Genomic DNA, 20,975 nt, shown 5'->3' on the forward strand with positions numbered 1-20,975 from the left:
TTGTAACCCAAGCCCTGTTCAGCAAAATGTCAGACAGTACCTCTCAGTGCTCCAGACTGCACATTGCCATACCAGGCTCCCAGTGCACAAGGTAAATGCAAAGGAGCACGGTGACCTTTAAAGCCATGTCAGACGGCTCCTTGACCCAGAGACCTCAATAAGTTGGATTTCCTGCCCTCCTGCAGCTACTCAAAAACACAAGAGGGAAGGAGAACAGAGACCTGCCTGTCTCTGCATGTGAAGACTAAAAACAAACTGCTCCTTTAATGGCTGCTTTCACCTTACAAGAAGATGAAATGGAAGTGTATCTTGCCAAGGTGCACATATGTAGAAAGCATGGGAATGAAAAAGGGGGGAGGGTCCTCCTACCTCACTACTGGCAATAGCAGAGAAGAAAAATGGGAAGGATCCTTTCCATGTGTTAGGCTGCTCTTCTCTTGTTCAAGGATTAATGAGACTAAAAAGATAGATGATGAAATCTTCTTCTGCTGAAGGCAATGGCAAAACTCCTACTCACTTCTACAGGGCCAGGATCTCCCTCTTTTTTAGAAATTAATTATGAGCTGCAAATCCAATTAAAAATAGGAACATCACGGAGTTGTGCCACACTGACTTTTTTTCTAATTTTTCAAATTAAAAACCGCATTCAAAACTTGTGTCTGCAAGCCACTCCCAGGAAGGAGGCTCTACTCCTTAAGTCACCTTTATTTAACACAAGGATCTATGCAGTCCCTGAACAAATCCATAAATCCACATTTATACAAACACACTCAACGGAGGAGCCAATCCTCATCCAAAAAGAAGCCAATAGCTAGGAACATGTTAAATACTCAGTTCTTTCAGTTCAGAACTTACTGCACACCATGGGGCTGGCTCAGATTCCACACATCCATAAACGTACCTGGGAAGCAGTGCAGATATATTCAAGCAGTGAATTATGCAATTTTCCTAGATGAGCACTTGTGTTAAAAAAATGCATCATTTGCTTAGGGACAATCTGTAAGCAACATAGAATACTGGCTTTCAGTTGTTTCTACTTTTTCCCTTGGTAGTCAGAGACACTACCCAGTGATTCCAAGCTTACAGACTTGTCGATTCCATGGGAAGCATGTGCATCAGAGAGCAGTGCAGCACAGTGAAGGAGAACTGCAGTGAGACAGGGGGTGCACAGGACCCAACACCACACTGTGTGCATTGGAAGGGTGTTATTTCTGGCTGGCCACAGCCTCATCCTGTGGCTGGAGCCAGGCCGCAGGTGAAGCGTGCCAGCTGTGCACTCACACAGCAGCTCCTGGGACAGAAAAAAACCCCACATCTACACTCTGGCCATGCTGAACCAAAGCCTCATCTCAAAAGAGGTCACTTGATCACCAGGCAATACTCACATCAGACACATCTGAGTTGCCTGGTGAGGATCCTGGAGAAGCAGCCGGCACATGCCTGCTTGTGCACTGAGCCATGTCCTGAAACCTAATGGTCTGGGAGGGCTGTATCACCAAACAGTCCCACAGAAATGCTATTAGCCCTTCAGATATACTTTAGGGTTTCAGTCCATCATGATGGCACACTTCTGTAAAGCAGCCTCTCTTCACTGTGGCTGTGTCCTGAGGTCCATACCTCATTTTAACCTTTTCACGTTCCCAGAGCACATTTTATACTCTGAGACTAGGATGCTTGGGGAGTAGGCTCTCTGTTCCACTTCTGTTTGTGGCACCTCACCCAACTGAGCTCCTCTTCTAAAGTACCCCCATAGCACATTTCAGTACAGTCTGGCCCTCCATCCTCTATTTCGTCCAGCCTGGTCCAATCTGGTAACTGGAGGACAAAGACCTTTGAAAATTTATGGGAAACATGCAATAGTGAAGCTAAAATCATAAGTCATAACAAAAAATCCATCAGACTTTGGCAGCCCTGAAATCGGGTCACTATTCCTTTTGTGACTAAGATGAATGCAAGACTAAATATTAGGCATCTAGTTACAAAAATAAACAAATTATTGGTACAGCTTTCTCTTGAAAGCCAAAAATTCATCATTTGGAAGTATGAAAAACCAAGCACATAATCCCATTTACACTCCTGTGGCAAACGCATGCTAGGTTTCCAGCAAAACATGATGGATATAGCTGGGCTGGTTCTGTAATGACCACCACACCAGAATTTAGAACTTCTCCCTCCATTTTCCAGCCTCGGGAATTCTTGGTGAGTTTCGTCTCATGCAGCTTTAGATATTGAAAGCCAACATCTGACACTGCCACCTATGGCATTCTTTTTCAAGTTAATGGGGAGGCAAAGGCATGGGTGGACTGTGACACATCATACCCAGGCAGCCTGGAATTGGAGGTGAATTTCTCTGCTTTGATGGTGCAGGGGGCCAAGCAAGCAGCTCAGCTGCACACTCCTGTATCTTTGCTCTCCAGCCACAAACCAGAGAACATCAGGTTTTTGCTCCAACGCATATTTAAATTATAAACCCTGTACAAAACTTCACAACAAATATTTCCTCACAAAACACAGCAATGGAGACTTTGTCTCTTCTCAAGATCCAGAGACCCCCTGTCCTTGCCACCTACATCCCACAGGCACCCTCTAGGTCCCAGACATATTTCTCTTGTGCAAGAAGTAAGGCAGTGTTTGCTAAGACATCTCAGAGAGGCTGTCTCAGCAGAGTGATTAGTAGAAACATTAGGTTACAGGACACAGAGGTACCTACTGAAGATCAGCTAAGGACATAATCACAAAACTACAGGACATAATGGGCACAATATACTTCTTATAGCTGCATTATTTATTGCCAATCCCAAGGGTTAAAAAGTTGTGAGTACGCTCTTCTACAGAAATAATGAGATTTTAAAGAAGAAAACAATAATATTCGGACATCATTTGCCTTCTGCTTTGTAGATAACCTAGAGCCATGGTTTTAAACCTCTCTTTGCAGCCCTGCAGGCTAGGAACACTTATTTTGAAATGCACAGGAAGAAATTCGCTCTCTATTCCTCGAATTTCAACAGCAGGGACTTTAAGAAGAAAACTCTCCAGATTCAGGGATGTGCACAATAAGATCACAGAGTTCCAGTGTGATGGGGTGAAACCCTGGCTCCATCCAAGTCATTGGAAAAATGTTCACTAGGCTCAAGTTTCACCCTGTATCTTTATGGAATTGAAAGCAAAGATATTATGATTATCCATCTATATCTATTTCCTTACTCTCCCCAGCACTCTCCTGCAGGGCACTTAGTAAAACAATCAAGTAGTTTAAGCTCCCAGTCCTGCAGTGAGCTTCAGAGGAGAATCATAGTCAAAATCCTTGCTGGTACTTCTCCGTGCTAAAATGTGGTAGTGTCATGGGACTCCTTTTGTCCCTTGACACTCCTTTTTGATTCAGCCAAAAATATTTAAAGAAACTGAGGGGAAACCCCCAAATTCTATCTATATGCATATTTTGAAGGCTATTCAAAGCAAACATTAGTTGCACTATGTTTGAAGAGTTCCTTAATATTACACAGCTACACAAAGCTAGCATGTGAAAGTGTGTTTAAGAACACAACAGGAGAAAACTAGCATGTGTTATAATCCACTGAGAATTTTTCACATATAGTTTCGAAATCCAAGAAAAAGTTGTCTGAAAGAAACACAAATATTTCCTTCCTTTTTCTAATCTGTAATTTAAAAACCATTTAAAATGAAACTATTTCTAAAAGTCTCAATTTCTAAAAGTATGTCTTGAAAAACACTTTCAGCTACACTTGTTTCAAGATTGATGTTCCCAGAGAACTAGACAAACTGAAAAATTACAATTGAAAAAAGGAATTAAATGCAAGATTTCTTGCATTATTTTTCCTATAAGGAAGCTCTGGGGGTCTGATATGTGTGAAGAATCAAGTAGTGCTTTTTAAGAGTGCTTTAATAACTTTCCTTGCTACCCTAAGAGTGTTTTAATGATTTTTCTTGCTACCCTTCCTGAGAAATCCTTTTGGGACCTACTGCTCCTGGGCTGGTGAGTGAGACCATGCTGTTGCAGGAGTGGCAGTGTCACTGCAGGATGAACCCAGGCAACCTTCAGAGGCCAGTGCCTGTGGGGACGCTGCTGCTGCAGACAGGAGTCGCTCAGAAGTGCCAGAAGCTGGTGTGGTTTTGGGGGAGAAGCAGCCCCCAGAGCACCTTGCAGAGAAATGCCAGGCAGGCATTCCTAGCTGCTCTGCAGTTTATGATGAAAGTCTGCCTCAGCACAATGAGAAGCCTAATGTGGAACTTCACTTTACCAATATTTTATATTTATGTAGCACTCTTCATCTCCAAGGGTCCCTGAGAGCTTTACAAGCTGCATACATGGCATACCAATGAAGCCAAGCCATAATTCTTCTAATTAGCTGAACATCAGCACACAGCACGTGGCACAACAGAAAATGTTACTGGTCACCCCTCTCTTCCTATGTAAAGTGCTATCTGAGATTTAATAGAAACATATCTCAGAAGGACATTTGGGTTTAAGGACCACTGAAAAATGAAATCTAACAAGACAGGTCTCCTCAACACCAGTGCCTGTCTTCCCTCATTACATATACACACTTTGTCAAATATGAGACACAGAAGAGGAGCTGCCCCAGACTCGCTCCCCACTTTCACACCACATTCAGCACTCTACCTTCACATGGCTCAGGCAGCTGCTCTGCTGGTGAGGTTACAAAAAAGCTGGTGAGCGGCCGCAGTTCAGAGCACAACAACATCAGCCTCTTTTTAAGATTAATAAGTTCATTTCTTTAGCAAAAAGGAAGAGCAGGCTATTTAATACACACATCCTCTGGAGATCAATGCTAATATCTAAGCGTATGTGCATGCAACCCATCAACCAGTAAAACTAATTACAAAAATCAATTTCAGATACTTTTCTGAGCCTTTCATTCCTCAATATACTTCTAATTGATTTTTGTTGGAGAATAGAAAGCCTAATTAATATTTTTATTATTTAAAAGGAATGCAAAGGAGGGGGCAATGGTGAGTGCTTAACTGGTCCGCCAATGTTTTCTACACAAAAAAAAAGAGAAAGAAGAATTAAAATTGGCATTTTATTCAGTTTTGCCACCTGCTGGAAAAATGGAAAAGCCTTTGAAAGGGTGACAAAGCACAAGAGAAAAGCTGGCAGAAGACAGTATGGGGCAGAGGAGGAATGTGACAGGATTGTGAAATACACAATGTGAGAAGGTTGTACCTATTTTTAGAAGGGCAGGGATGATCAAGTGTAAAAGCAGTACATTTCCATGAATGATGTACAGCTAGCTCCTTTCATCCAAAAAGGTCAGAAATGCCCTTATAGAGAGGTGACTCTGATCATATTTGTATTAGAGATGGGGGAAAAGAGGTTAAGAAGGAGACGCAATCTCCAATCAGTCTTTCTACAAACTTCAAAGCTCCGGATTAGTTCCTAAGGGCCTTGCCAAGGCTCGTCTACCAAGCCAGCAGCAGTCTTCAGCATGTAGCCATTCAGGACACAAAAGGAAACCAATTTTTGCAGCATTATGTCTTACACACACACAAGCACCTAACACACATCCACAAAGCCCGCTTGCCTAGCTGAAAAGCAGAGAAAAGCAAAGCATGTAGCAACATTCAAAGAAATGGAAATATTCCATTTTCTACTCAAGAGGCTGTGTTTAACAAGCGCACTTCGCCCTCCATACTGAGCCCTGAAGGAGGGGAGGGACGCCCGGCTTTATCTCTTTGGGTCTCTGCAGGACTCCCATTGAGAGTGATAAAGCCTTTGCAATGTGCTCCCCGTTCAAACCCCTCTCCACAGCTCCCCTTTGAAGGAAGCTCCTCCATGGTGGGGAGCAGGGCTGAGGCACAGATGCTGGTGCCAGCCTGAGCACTCAAGCCCAGCTTGTGCCCCATTAATTGCCAGCATATCCTCCCCTGGGCAGGGCCCTGGGGACAGGAGCAGAACGACAGGGACACCGGAGCACCCGGCAGCAACACCAGCGGCAAAACTACCCAATCAAACCTCCAGAGTAAGAGAGTGTGGAGGGGGAGGACAATTTTAAAAAAGAAAAAACAAGGAAGGGAAGGGGAAAGGGGAAAGGGGAAAAGGGAAAGGGTAAAGGGGAAAGGGTAAAGGGTAAAGGGTAAAGGGAAAGGGAAAGGGAAAGGGAAAGGGGAGGACAATTTTAAAAAAGAAAAAACAAGGAAGGGAAGAGGAAAGGGGAGAAGGAAAAGGAAAAGGAAAAGGAAAAGGAAAAGGAAAAGGAAAAGGAAAAGGAAAAGGAAAAGGAAAAGGAAAAGGAAAAGGAAAAGGAAAAGGAAAAGAGTTGCTTGGCAACGGGCGGGCAGAAGCAGCGGGGCAGCAGGTCGGGCTGGTACCCAGGCGGCGGGGCCGGCCCATTAGCGCCCCGCACCTCATGCATTTCGCGCCGGGGTCTCCTAGTAACAGCCTGTGCACGCCGCGCTGTTGCGCTTCCCCTCCTCTCCTCCTGTTTCTCCCGATCACGCGAGGCATCGCTGTTTGCCCTAATTACACATTCTCTGCTGCTTCAAGCTGCCATTACTTCGGTCCCCAGAGGAGCAGCAAGAAATTTTTAAAAATGTCCTCTAATAAGGGCTTCTAGTTTCAGATTCTGCGGAGCTCTGCAAGCTCAAAGATGCAAAGCAAGGTAGCAGCAGCAAAAGGAACAGATGAAAAAGGAAAAAAATTCAGCAGCTCACTGGATCAGATTTTCCCAGCATTCTGAAACATGTTCTCTTCCCTTTGCCTTTTGTAAGGTATCTTAGAGGATGGACAATGAGATAGCCTTTTAGGGACATGGTGCATATTTACATAAACCAGAGCAGTGTATCAAAGATGTGTTCCTTGGAAATGTAGTTTAGGTCAAGAGTTTCTGAGAAATTCCAGACTATAGGTAAAGGCAAACAGACCAGGAAAAATATGAGATGCATGTATCATGGACTGTGTTGAGAAATGACCAAAAAAAATTAGGAGGAAGAGACTCCCCTTTTCCAGATGCTAACATTTTTTATGGTTTTGCTCCATATTTTTGCTAATGAATGTGAAGTTTGCTTGTTCAAACTTTTGCAGTGCCGATGTTTTTCAGCATTCACCATCTTCTCCTTTTAGTCACTAGAAAATCGGAGAAAAGATGACCAAAAAAAATGATGCAGACTGGCAGAGACAGCACAGGAATAAAACACAAAGGGAAAAGAACATACATTCCTTCTGATTTCCCACCTTTGTCAACAGCAAAAATGGAAAAAGATCCAGGATCTGAATCACTCAGATACTGAATCTGATTTGGGGATGGATGCAAATGGGAAATAATGTGCTTGGGTTTAAAGAATACACTGGCAAGTTCTCTAACTAAAGGCAGCCCTGGTGCCAAAGCAGAGCTACCTACATGCTTGCAGGCACGGGCTGAAGGAGCTGCCTCCCTTTCTGGTGCTTTCTCTGTCCTTGGGCACAGCTCGAAGGGGGCACCCAGCTGCTCCACACTGAGCAGGGCTCAGTAGAAGGGCCTTGGCAGTGCAGCTGGGCAGCCCTTGGTGAACCAAGCAGACTAATCTCAAGAGCACAAGGCAGTGAGTATCATGCTGCCAGATGAGTGTAAGTAACCAAAGGAGAACACAAATGTATTACAACATTCCACTGCTGGGTGACACTGTGTCTTCAGGGAGAAAAATAAAAAAATAAAGAGGTTTTCTGTATGAAACATGTTTACTAACACACATTCAAAGCCAAATAAAGCCCAGGGAAAAAATCACCTTTTCAACTGGTCTCACAAAGAATTAACGATAAAATATCACTCATATGGAAGTCAGTTTACAACGGATCATAGATTAATCAATTCAAGTTAATTTTTACCCAGATATTCACAGATAGAAGTCTTCTATTATTTTCAACTACATGGGCCAAGTTTTTAGCTAAACTTGTTACACTGTGCACAGTTCTTTTCTCCCTGTCTCTCTCCAGCACGCATGCTCCGATTTCTAAAATAACAAACAACAACCGCACTGGCAAAAACCCAAATGTGGAAAATTTCGCTCTGAAGAAGGAAAGGCTTTGCAAACTTTACAGGTGACCCAACAAGATGTACAAATGGAAGTTTATATTAACTAAGCTATTAAGACTTCTCTGTGTGTGGTGAGAGTCCAGATGTACAGGAGGAAGGAATAAATCCCCACTAAGCCTCTGAATGTGCACGGCCATACAGTTGAGTACACCTTTCTTTCAGAACTCAGCTGGGCATCAGCTTTAATCTTGAAACTCATGTTTATCATCATTAGCTTAGCTAGCATGCTTGCAAATGTTTTTTCAGCATTCAGTTTTTGCAGCCACAATTTTCAGTTCTGAGTCTTGAAAGCCAGACATCTTCAGGAACAAATCTACCTAACACAACATTGGTGTGCTTATCTGCAAATGGGGACTTCTGGGATTGCAAACTGGCCTGCAGTGTTTTAAAGACTTTGATTCTTATTAAGCCTTCTTATTGTGTCTAAAGCTGAGCAGTGGAAAGATTTTGGTTCTGCAGTCATTGTCCTGAAACAGGTGGCTTCACCCACTGTGCAAGAAGTTGATCCACACAGAGTTGAGGTACTTATTTACAGTTCTGTGCAGAAAGGGGTGCTGGGTGGCAAAGCCACAAAGGTGAGTGTAGATGTGTTACCTATTGCTTTAGTGAGAATCTGAATCACTACATGTGTTATGAAGGGAGTAAGCCCCTTTGAAATTTTATATGGTAGACTGTATCCAATTGACATTGTGGTGGCAAAAGGTGATTAAACACATGTGAAAGGTAATGGTATGTTGAGAATGATCTATTATTCCTCTTACAGGTCAGTCTGTCCAAGACCCTGCTCAAAAGAGCTTAAGATTTTTTTGTCAAAATGCATGAAATTTTGGCTTTTTTCTTAACATGGGTTGACACTTTGCCCTCAAGAAGATTTTGTGTGGAAACATATCATGGCTGCCCAGCTGGGGCACAGCACTGAATGCAGCTTGGATGGAGTATGAGCACAGCTCACAGTGCAAATCCTGTGGGACACAGTGCCACTCCCCTGCTGGGCTCAGTGCCTGCCAGCAGTCATAGCAGTGGGACAGGCTTCAAAGTCCATCTACCCAGGTGCTTCCCAACTCCATTTTGGCTTTCATTGCCTGCCAGCCAGGCAGAAAACACGTTGTGACATCACGGAGCCCTGTGTGACAGCAGCCCATGATGTCACATTGCCAACACGTGCAAGCACATAGAGGCTGGGCAGGCCGGAACATCACAGCCTGAACTCCGACCAACATGGCACGCCAAAGCAGCTCACGTGTCAAGATGTCATCCTTGCAAAGGACCAGAATGAGGCTCATCCTGGTGGTCTTCCTGACCATGCTGCTCCACAGGCTGTCTCTGTCATTCATTGCCACCACGTGTACGGTCAAAGAACGGACCAGCAGCCTAGACCCTTGCAATCCCAAAGACTGGGTGAGGTTCAGGATGAGCATCATTCCCGAGGGTCCAAAGAAACCGCCTGTTGTTGCCAAGAGCATGACTGCTGAATGGACCAGCACCACTGGCCTCTGCAAATGCCAGGACCAGGTCAGGGAGAGGCTGGACATTGCCCCTGAGTGACTGAAGCAATCGCCCATTATCCCAGAGAGTGCAGCCTCCAGCCTGCCCTATCCTTTGTGCCAGTTTTGGAACCACCTTGCCCCTTGACATGAGCTGGTTGCTCTGTACAGCCTGGCAACCTGTGGGGCTGCTCAGCATGGCTTGTATTGCCTTCTACATCTGGAGAAATGTGAAGAAACCTCAGGGACAGGGAAGGTGATGGATGTCCTCATCTTCAGTATGGACCTACTGCTGGGAAAAGAGCATCTTGAGGTGGTCCAAATTGTTCTACAGGGTGCAGGCCAAAACCAGCCTGCCACGCAGGGCCACGAGGCTTTTCTACCACCTCCACTTGAAAGAGCTCTTCTAAATCAAGGAACCAAAGACAATTGACAATACAAGATAAGACCAGGTTACAAGGAAAAAACCAATGCCAACTCATCAAATTAGGGAAAGGGTAATTTTGGCAGAGGAAGATTATGACCATCGACTCACGGTGCACTGATTGAAGAACTCAAAAGAAGATGACTGTGCAAAAGGAACAAATAATTTAACCAAAAGAAGATTGAATAATAATTAATTAACTAATAATATGAACTATGTCTTGTAGCCAAGGAATATTAATGCCTTGTTCCTGTCAAATGTTCTGTGGGACTGGCTAGACCAACTGGCAGCGCAGAGGTATGAATGGGACTGAATGGGTATCCCATATTCCCTATCCCTATCAGGCTGGTCTCCCTACCTGCAGCTGGTTTTTGCTATGAGGTGGGCACTGCTTATGCCATTGTGCCCATGGTTTTATTTGCGACCCCACCACCCTTGGCAAAAACATGGACACCTCTGCTGTGCCTAGGTCAGCTTCCATGAAGCCTTGTAGTTCATCTGCTCCTGCTTTCAAGCTGCTGCAGCTGGTATGTGGGACTGCGTCCACATGGAAAAGACAGGAAAGACAGGCTCTGGATTAGGAGAGGTCCGTCCAGGCTGCTGCTACTGTCTGCCCAGATATGACCCAGACTCAAACACCCACACTGCGCTTAGGAAAAGCCTCTAACCCAGCACCTGCTTTTAAGATGAGAGGTAGCACACTTGGCTTTTCCTGCCCAGACCACTTCAGGTCTCCCAGTCATGTCCACCTCAGCATAAAGCAGCATTTCTGAGGACACATCTCCAATTCATCCCTGGCGTGACCTCAAATACTTTAGAAATGACAGTGCTTTTGGACAAATGGACAAGAAAATCATAGCTTCTCGTTGTTAACTTGCCAATTCTATCCAGTGTGGGACAGCAGCAACACAAAGGGAAATTAGCAGAAGTCAAATTGGTGGGTTTTTCTTTGAGTCTCTTTTTGTGATCTCTATCATTTGCCCATTGGCTGGGTGTCACAGGGGCTCAGGAGTGGGTGGATGGGTATAAAGAAAACACCAAATTACAAATTCAAGAAGGCTCCCTGTGCCTTACCAAGGTAGACTGCCATAACACTTCTAGGCACCTGCACTTGCCCTCCTGCAGCTACTGAACAGACAGAAAATACCAATTTCTAGGTCTACCTTGTGCCAGAAGTCTTCTCACATGGCAAACAAACAAACAAATAACACCTATTTACCTTTTAAACCCAAACACTAAGACTGTCCCATGCTATTGATTTGGCAAATGATGGAGCAGAAACACAGGACTGAGAAATCAGGTATTGACAACTAAGCTATGGATGAACACCACTGGTGTTTTAAATGGCAAGGGCTGCTTTTGGCAGGAGCCATCCTCCTGCTGCCTGGGTGGTTCTCAAAGATAATTTCCTAAGTCTAAGCTCTTGCTGTAATAATGAAGTGAGGCTCTGACTCTCCACAACAAAATCACAACACTCCCCTCCAAACTTGCCAAATGGCTAAAAGGCATCAAGATCAGAAAGTTATAGGGAGTTCAGGATCAAGCTGGGCTTATTTTAAATCAGCTTTGATAAAGACTTATTATGTTTTTACACAAAAAAAAAAACCTTTTTAAAAGTCCAACATCACAACAAAACCACATCTTTCCAAATTGGCTAAGCAACTGTACTCCCCAAGAAATGCAGCCCTGAATGAAGGTCTTTCACATACCCTTCCTCCAATTCCCTGGCTCTCACTTCCAGCAGTGTGTTCATCTGTTGCTTCAGCTGCTGCCATTGGACCTTCGGGATCCTCCATGTCCCTCCATGTCCCCTTGGCAGGTTTCAGTCCTGCACACAGAGCTGGAGACTCACCACAAAGCCATGGGTCTGTGTACAACAAAACATCTTGGGCTTTGGCTTTAATTTCTCCTATGTCACCAATACTGTTCTCCCAAATGCTTTTCCCTAAGTCATTATTCAGTCTTGAATCCTGCAGAATTGGTGCTGTGCTTGGCTACTTGCTTTTTCCTTCTCTTCACTGGCTTTGTGTTCACAGATGCTACCACCCTAAAACAATACAGCAATGCAGCACAATTCATGTGCTATCACTGACACAGATCTTTATTTTTTCTGTTATTCCTCTACTTTGTATTAATCCTCTTTTCCTATCATCCAGCCTACTCTCCTCAACTTTGTCCCTTCCAATAATTTTCAGATTCCACATATTTTCTCTTTCATCTCCAACACTTGGTGAAAGTTCTTCTCTATTATTTGATACACCATCTCAAAAACCTTCTGTTGGTAAATGCTCTTTCTAATCTCATGTCTCATCTTTTTCTTGCAAACGTAGTACTTTGTTTTCCTGCAGGGTGGATTTGTTTGTTTTAGTTACTCTCACCCAGCATTTTGGATCAAAGAACTGTATAATTTAAAATAAGATGTCCTGACAATGTGAAACAAACCCCACTTGAAGAAGTGCTATCTTAAGATCACATGTAGAATAGTAACATCTATTTACATGGGTACTTCCCACTTGTTTAGCCCTTAGAAACCTAAATACAGATGTGAGGTGCCCAACTGTTGTTTCTCAGGCTTGAGCTTCAGTTGTCTCCAATCCTGGTTTTGGATGGATAAAGGGAAAAAAAATTAAAAAAAAAAGCAAACCTTCTGATACTTGTAAAATGCAAATCCTAGCAGAACCCTACAAGGGTAATTTTTTTTATCACTGTCCCAATCTTAAGAATTTCCTGGGCAGTTTTTATGTGCTGCATCATCCCCGGTCAGAAAGTATCCACGCAATCTTATACCTTTCCCTGCAAATTACGGCAAGGAAGGCTGATATGAATGGTTTTGTCAGCAGATAGAAATCTCCAGCAGTCTCTGATCTGGGAGACAGTCACATCCCATGACTAATCTTTCCATAGGTCACAGGCCAGCTCACCCTTAGACTTATTTGCATTCAGACACTCTACAGCAATATCCTGTTTTCTAATTTAGGAAGTACTGATGATTATACATGGGGTTTGGCTCATTGGAATTCCTTTCCTTTCCACTCTCCATTACATTGACAATTCATCTCCATGCATGTGTGAAGGCAGGATGAAATTTTTCCTCTCTCAAAAGAGAGAAAATGCCATTGTTTGCACTGATGTCTGCTCCACGAATAACTGTGAGAGAATGTGCTAGGGTTGAATTACCGTGCCAGTCCTGGTTGCTCCTTCTTTAGATGTTTTTACTGCACCCTCACCACTGGCAGTGTGGTTTTCCCAAATCACTAGCTCACCTTTTCCTCCTGTTCACAGGCCCAGCTGCTATTTCTTCCCCAAGGGGCTTCTTTGCTGCACTCTGACAGTCAGTCCCACCACTGCTCTTAGCTCCTTTACACACCCTTAACTTTAGATGCCCTAGCTTGCTTTGAGTTCAGTCAAATATTTTCATTTCCCTTTCCATACAGACAATGTTTTTCCCTTTCCCTTCCAGATTAAATTCTCTCCCACACAGATGATTGTTTTTCCCTCTTCAAAGGTCATCCAGAAGGTGGTTTTATAACCAGTTCAACCACTGATGGGCCTTATAGCGCTGTCCTGATTCTCTTGCAGATGAGATGTGGGACAGTAACGTAGAAGATGCACCAAGTGAAATATGAAATGTGGGGTTTGATGGTCCCTGGGCTTCCCAGCAAAGTAAAACCCCAAGAGAGGACTGTTCCCAATCTAGCAAGCTGCTATCAGCCTGCACTGCCTGCAGCCCAGCCTGGCTCATCACGCAGCAAGGAACAGCAGCCAGCGTCTGTCTGGTCAGCCTTACATATGAATGAAAGGAATGCAGCCTCCTTCCGCTGCCTTCCCCCCCCACCCGCTCCCCAGCCCATGGCTTCTTGTTTTCATGCACTGCAGTAAATCCCTTTGATCCAGCAAGTGGACTTTGCACGTGCAAGCTGAGTGACCAGCCCGCATCTGCCTCTCTGCCCGTGAACCCCGCACTGGGAGCTCTTTGTGTGCCGGGTGCTCACACCCGTGCTACGGAGCCCACACTGGCAGGCTGCTCTCGCATGACACACTAACCAGCCACCAGCCAAAGGAAAATATCTTGCAATCATTTCAGACCCTCTGGCTCAGCCACTGACTAAGCCAAGTGGCTACTAGCCATTGGCACTGCTGGGTGCATATGCAACCCACAGCACACTCAGTTCAGGCATGAAAAAAACAAAGCACCCATGGAAAAAAGGGCTCCTTGTCCCATGCCCTGAAGGCTGCATGGGAAAGGACACAGCCCTGACATTTATAATTCAGTCCTAAATATCCATAGCTACTCCTCTCTGTCCCACGTTTTTACCAGAGGCAGGAGCTGCCTGTGGGGAACCCTACTGAGGAGGTGAGTGTGAACACATTAGATGTCTTGATTGTACCAGCTCTCATTTAAGGCATCCAGCGGTCAGTGTGTTTTTAGGGAACAGAGCATGCAAGCAGAATGAAGTAGTCTGAATGACTTTGTGCTCCAGACTCAAATAAGCTGTTTAGGTAAGCCACTGCTTCCTGATTTACTCAGGTTGCTCGCAGGATGTAAATGTTCATAGGTATTTAGACACCTGCTTTCCACAGACAAAATGAGAGACAGGTTTCCTGCTCCCAGGTTCTGCATCAAAGATGTGTTTTAACAACAAGGCTGCATGTCTTTCATCACGCTTTATACAAAGCTGTGCACAGCTAGGACATGGGAAGGGGCAGGGTGGTTTTACAGCTGTTAACACAGGAGAGATCATCATTCCAAGCTGGAATTCCCTCTTGTTTTTTGCCTTCCTGCTTTTCTAACCTAAGCTATCTGCTCAGGACATGGTGAATGGAAACAGAAACACTCCCATAATTTGGGGCTGTTTAAACCACTGATGGTTTAACTGGCAAGATCAGAGGAGTAGTTGATCCCACCAGGTGAAGTGCTGGGAATGGGAGGTCTGGGCTCTGCACCCAGGCAGCTGCAGTCTCATCATCTGATAAAGTTCTTCCCTATCTGCCAGTGAAGGCAGGCGTGCCTTTCTCACCACATCAAGCACTGCTGTGGACGGGCAGGCTCAGCACGTCATGGCACCATGTACAATCCAAGGCTATTCAACAGAAAGATCACAGGGCCAGTGAGAAACGTCTCTCATAGTGAATTAATTGTAAAATGTAAGATTTCATATGGTAATGTTAGTGGGGAAAGGTTTTGGCCTCAGAAAATTCAACCAGGCCTAAGGCGGGGTTCAAAAGCATGCAAACTCTTACAAGATTTTGACACCAAAGGGTAAAGGTGCTGAGAGATTAGAAGTTTTTGTAAGTGCTCCTCATGATTCCTTGTCCATATCCCCATTTGCATGACAACACCAGGAAAACTTCACAAGTTCACCCTTTCCACACTATCATATCCCTGACTAACCTCAGGAAAACCGGGTAAGACCCATCACTTCCAGCTTGAGAACAAACACGGGGGTCATATCTGAACAGACAAGATTACTGGGTCAACAGCTCTCACACTCTTCATTTGTGCTTTCATGGAAGCTCCATCATCTGCTGGAAGGCCCTGGCTGGAATGTCCCACTGGCCAGCCCCAGCAGGGAGAAGCCCTCACAGCAGCATCAGTGCTACAAGGAACCAACATTCTGACCATGTTGATGCTGATTTTAAAATTATTGTACTACTTTCACTGGATTTCAAATCACTGAATCACAGGTGAGGTCACTCCTGGCAAGGCAGCTATGCTCAGTAAAAGCACTAGAAAGCCCATATAAAAAGATCAATGCCTTTTATGTCTTAATATGATTTATACTTCAGACCATGTAACTTTTACAGTGCTGCCTAGTATGTGATGGATGCAGCTCTCTTAACAACCCACATATTTATCTGATTTACTGTGTTGGTCCAACGTGTTATTTTCTACCTTGCAAGAACAACCTTGCTTCTAGGAATCTGCCTGCATGATAAGATCGTGAACTAAATGTGCAGTTATTGTAAGAGACCACACATTTCACAGTAAAATTGAGAAAACTGATTATAGCAATCCCTCTGGAAACAAGAATAATCACATGATAAGACAGTGCTAATGGGAATTTATCATCTCTCATCACGTGTGAAGCTTAGAACAAAGCAGCAACGTGTGTGAACTGCATAGCTATTAATGCCAATGAATACCAGCTGAAGAGCTGCTGGGGACTATGAAGAAATGACAGGAGGGAACCTGAACAGCCAGCCTAAGCCAATTTGGTATGCTTCAACCAGCTTACACACAGATATATAGATATAGATATATAATGTTTGTAAATATTACCCAAAATAACAGCCTCACATCTATCCATACATCCTATTCCCTCTCTACCCACATTATTTCATTCAAACTCCATGTCATTCTTTTATTTGTTCTCACTATATTTTAGCACTGGAGAAGCCCAAGATCATGAGTATCTGAAGGGTATGTGCCTCTGCATGCCTACACGTCTGCATATACACACGCAGCCTCATGCACAGATTATTCCTAAACCACATATTTAAGATCTGAAGCACATTTCTCTTTCTCCAATACAAAAGGCACCAAAAACCTACCCAGGCTATTTTCTATTTGAAGAAAATAACACTTGATTAAACTTTACATTTTTAAAGTTGTCTTGGGGAAGTGAGTGCCCAAAGTGACATGCATATAGTTTTAACATGAATCTACATCCCTTAGGTATCCTAAAATTACATCAAGCCCCATAAGACATGTGAAACCCCAACAGCTTAATGGTAGATGGTGAACTCCTCTGTTCTATTGAACAATGGTACATTTGCTGGACTACCATATTTTCCACTGTTCTGTTTCATAGACAGAAGCTTGGACTTTCAGAAGAGATTTTTTTTTTTCTTTTCTAAATGAGAATAAAAAGAGATGGTTACGGGTAGGTGGCAGGACAAGATGAGAGAAGCACCCTACATAAGTACCTGTATGAGTCCTCTGGTGAGCCTTTAAGTGGGAGCTCTTTGTATAAACTTTCCGGCACCCATTAAATTGACAGCGATGAACCCTCTTCTTGTTTTCTGGGGATGCTTCTGTCCCTGTACCTCCTTGCTCACTGTCACTTTGCCCACTTTTTATTGTCCCCGCAGTCGCTGTTGCTACACCCACTTTCACAGAGCTGAGTGAAGTTTTCTTGGCTACCAGTTTCAACGTCACTGTGCCATCCACCGCTGAGAGAGTCTGTGGGGTTTTTACGAGGTGGCGGCTGAGCTCCGGAGAGGAAGGGGGGGTTAATGAGGTTACTGCATTGAGCTGCGCCTGGTTGACGGCTGTGTAGCCTTCTGTGGAAGAGCTGGTGGACTGCGAGCTGAGGCACGTCTCAGACAGCAGTTTGTCATGGGAGAGGATAATGTCCATGTTGGCGCTTTTGTCACATGTACTCGTCTCCACCGGTAAAAGGATGGGGTCCAGCCGTCGTATATTGTCCTCCGCATCTGGGGCTGAGGAGGCATGAAGGAAGCAGTCCAAATCCTCACCAAAGGTCTCAGAGATCTTCCGTGGTTCAGTCTGAAGGTATCGCTCCAACTCCAGGCATGTCTGCAGAAGGGAAAGGGAGACGGGGGGAGAGAAATTGCTGTTAGAGAGAGATGACAGCATAGCTGCCACCGAGGGCAGAACATGGTCCAGAGACATTCCAAGACAGCACTCATCAACACCAACATCTTCTGGTGAGACAGTCACACACTGGGAGATGTGAAGATTTGGCACTTGTTTGAGGCTGCTCAGAGATAGCCTGGGAATACCCACATATGGTAGCAGGTATTATACTAGAAGTGAAGATACAACAACCAGAAAGTATCCACTACATTTTCATTAAAGTATGTACATAAGTTCCATGGGCACCAGGGACTTCCCAGCTTAAAGTATAATCTGTCACTTCCATATGAAATTATCCTAATAGACTCATCATTTGGCACGTACAAACAAAAAAGTCACCTCTCAAAATAACTGCTTCCTCTTCCTTCACAAACATTAACTTTCTCTCCAAATTTAACTCAGTGTAGTTGGCTGGGGCCTAATCTTCCTTAAACAACACAATTCTGAAGTGTGACATTTTAAGATGGGAGGTAGGAAAGCTTCCAGTGAGACCACAGCTTGTTTAAAGGGCCTGAGAGAAAGAAAGGTGACAGAAAAAAAAACAACTATCTACTGTCAGTTTTAGTGGGAGTTTTAGCACACCTGGTCAAATGGAGCTTCCTGTGTACAGGACGCCAGACTTGCACACAAACACACACTCACCCCTTTATTAAAAAGTAGGTGAAGTTTCAGTCAAAGAGGCTGTCACATAAAAATGTGCTCCTGCACCTTCACAGCAGTGATCATCAGCACAAGGATGGGATAAACCTCCTACGTGAATGTGCCTTATTATGAAGTGTCCTGAGCTTGCCCCAATAAAGCCTTCAGCCACCAAAGCACTGCCCCAGTGTCCTCCACAGCCAACATTAAAAACTTTTATTGTTTATAGAGAACCATTTGCTGTAGTTTCAGGAGCTTTTAATGGAGTTTATTAGCACTGTTCTTCATTTCTTGCAGCTTGAAAGCATAGCTGGTTTAATACCACCACTGTGATTTCATATGGCTTTGAGAAAGAGACATTGTAACTAATACATTTTAGAAACCTCTAAAGATTACTCCTCAGAGAACACTTCTACCAATATTAAGAAAGGGGTTTTAGTAAAAAATATTTAATCTATGGGAGCTCATGACCCAACTACATCTCAATCTGGAGAGTCCAGCATCTGATCAAGAAATAAAAGCTTCACATGACCAGAGGATAGTCAGAGACTTCTGCCTTCTGAGTACAAAGGTCCCTCAACAGGAATGTAAGGAGGCCCCACTGATGGCTCTCTAGGAACTGGCAGGTAATTTGAGATTATTATTTTCAAAGTTTCCACAAAATAGCAATGTTGGTTGCAGAGACAATGTAGTGGGATGATTTTCAAGTTTACCACAAAATCTGCCACACTGTTGTTTCATTTTTAAATAACAGCTGATTATAGATCTGAGCTGTAAAGAATGGACAAAACGCAACAGAACAGAATATATGCAGGTGAGACATGCTATACTTTAGCGTGTATGTTATATTCAGAGGTATGAGACTGTCTGTACACAGGCCTGGGCATGGGACACACAGTCAATTGCACTTGCCTTAGCGACCTTTCTGTTTTCTTTATAAGGTGCATTTCTGGGACTATTAGAAACAGCTTTAGCTGGGAGTCTGGTCTCTCCCCAGATAAATCCTAATGGGTTTTGGGAGAAGCTTTCCAACATGCCACATAGTCTTTCAGTAATAACCCCCACCACCAGGAGAGGCAATGCTTTTGAATTCTTCACATCATGTAATTTGGGCTTTCTGGTCCACTTAGCCTTCATCCAATGGGGCAGAAACAGGTTTAGGGGCCAAATAAATAAAAGGCTTCCAAAGGAAAGAGCAAGCATAATCACAAATTAGGGATGGAAAGGGGGAGGGCAGCAGCAGGGAGAAGAGACAAGGACTCAAGGCCATTAAATCTGATGACAGTGACATGAAATTTCAATTGCTGTGGGATCAGAAAGCTGCATGCCAGCTCTGGGCTGCCCATGGAGGGGAGGCGAGCAGGAGGTGCTGCTCCTTTAAGGCATCACTACCCCATGACAACAATAGTGGGCCTGACAGTTTTTCCAGCTTCACCATTAATTTTCCATAAAGAGCAGTTTCTCGATGAGCCCTTTTCAGGCAGAGCCTGATGCTTCACAAACCTGTAATTATTCCTGGCTCCCCCCTCCCGCAGCCACTGCACCTGTGCCATTTCAAGACACCAGCTGGTCATGTCTTGCCTTCTGCCTCTGAAATCCAAAACCAGAGGATCAAGCCCATCTCCCCATAGAAGGGGGGAGAAAAACAACTCAAAGAAACAATGTAATGCAGTCCCTCCCACCCACCCCCCCTCAGCCTCTCCACCAAGTCAATAGCAGGGAAGAGCCTAGCAACTGCTGAGCCAGAAAAGCCCTGAACCTAATCTGCATGGCAGACAAAGCCTGGCGAGAGGTTATGGCCACAGCCCTTCCCTTACCTCCTGCCAGGGCCCTACCTGCTGCTGCACCTTTTTTTTGGTGGCAGAAACAAAGAATCTTTACCCATATGCACTTCCCAGCTTATTCCAAGTACCTTATGCGACCTTCTCTTCTTGTGGTCCCCATCTCCCAGGGAGTGCTGAGGAAGGGTTTAGAAACCAGCCTGCTTTCTGCATTCCTTGCCCTGGCATGACAATTTTTAGGCCAACTGAGCCCACCACTTTGTCTTGAACACTGACCTAGAGAAACCAGTCAGGCTGAGGCCACCAAGGTCCCCACTCCAGGCTGGGGGACCACCAGGAGGGGCAGAAAAGTTCTTTGGTCTTCATTCCTACAAAGCTATTTACCACTGAACACATAAAAAACTACTGGGGTTTTTGTTGTTTTTTTGTTTTGGATTTTTTTTGTGGGTGGAGCAGGACCACTATCTACAAAGACACAAACCCGAACCTCTGAGTTCAGATGATGGTAAATCCCTATGATCTCCACTTCCACTACCAGCCTGGTAGGAAAATAGTTCAAGAATATCTCAGACAGAAGTGAGCTGCTCTTGTCATGCTCTTACCAAAGTTCTGCTGGACGTCCAGCTTCTCCTCAGCACTCGTGCAAGAGAAGGAGCTTTGTGTAACAGATGGAGTATGCCACACGTGCCAGGAAGTCCCACTACCCTTTAGTTGCTACACTGCAGGCAACATGGTGGGTATTAAACTTTGTTATCCAGTGCCTGTACAATGCACAGCAATAAAGACTTTAAAAATTGCAAAGGGAAGAAGAAAATGGCTCCCTTCAGGAACAAAATAAGAACAGCCATAAGACTGCTGTTGGCTGTCAAGCCAGTTCCACTGGCTAGGGATAAAAAAGTGTGACCCACTAATTCAACCCATCTACCCTGATTAATGAGGGTCATTCTCCTTACACCTTGCTCCTCAATTTAACCAGTTAAAAGAAATGATGATTCA

At 44.4% G+C, this 20,975-nt stretch overlaps 1 protein-coding gene across 3 annotated transcripts in view; it reads right to left on the reverse strand.

Moving 5' to 3' along the window:
• The window catches only part of KLF7 (Kruppel like factor 7), a 65,785-nt gene that overhangs the window by 17,870 nt on the left and 26,940 nt on the right, over positions 1 to 20,975 (reverse strand). For all 3 annotated transcript variants that reach the window (XR_005257556.1, XM_038142399.1, XM_038142398.1), the window contains one exon: positions 16,887 to 17,499. Coding sequence is in view for 2 of the 3 variants with exons in the window: in XM_038142399.1 (XP_037998327.1) it covers positions 16,887 to 17,499 (613 nt within the window). In the remaining variant the exon portion in view is untranslated. The remainder of the gene's footprint in view (positions 1 to 16,886; positions 17,500 to 20,975) is intronic.

Source organism: Motacilla alba, chromosome 7 (assembly GCF_015832195.1).
Source record: "Motacilla alba alba isolate MOTALB_02 chromosome 7, Motacilla_alba_V1.0_pri, whole genome shotgun sequence".
Taxonomy (NCBI): Eukaryota; Metazoa; Chordata; class Aves; order Passeriformes; family Motacillidae; genus Motacilla; species Motacilla alba.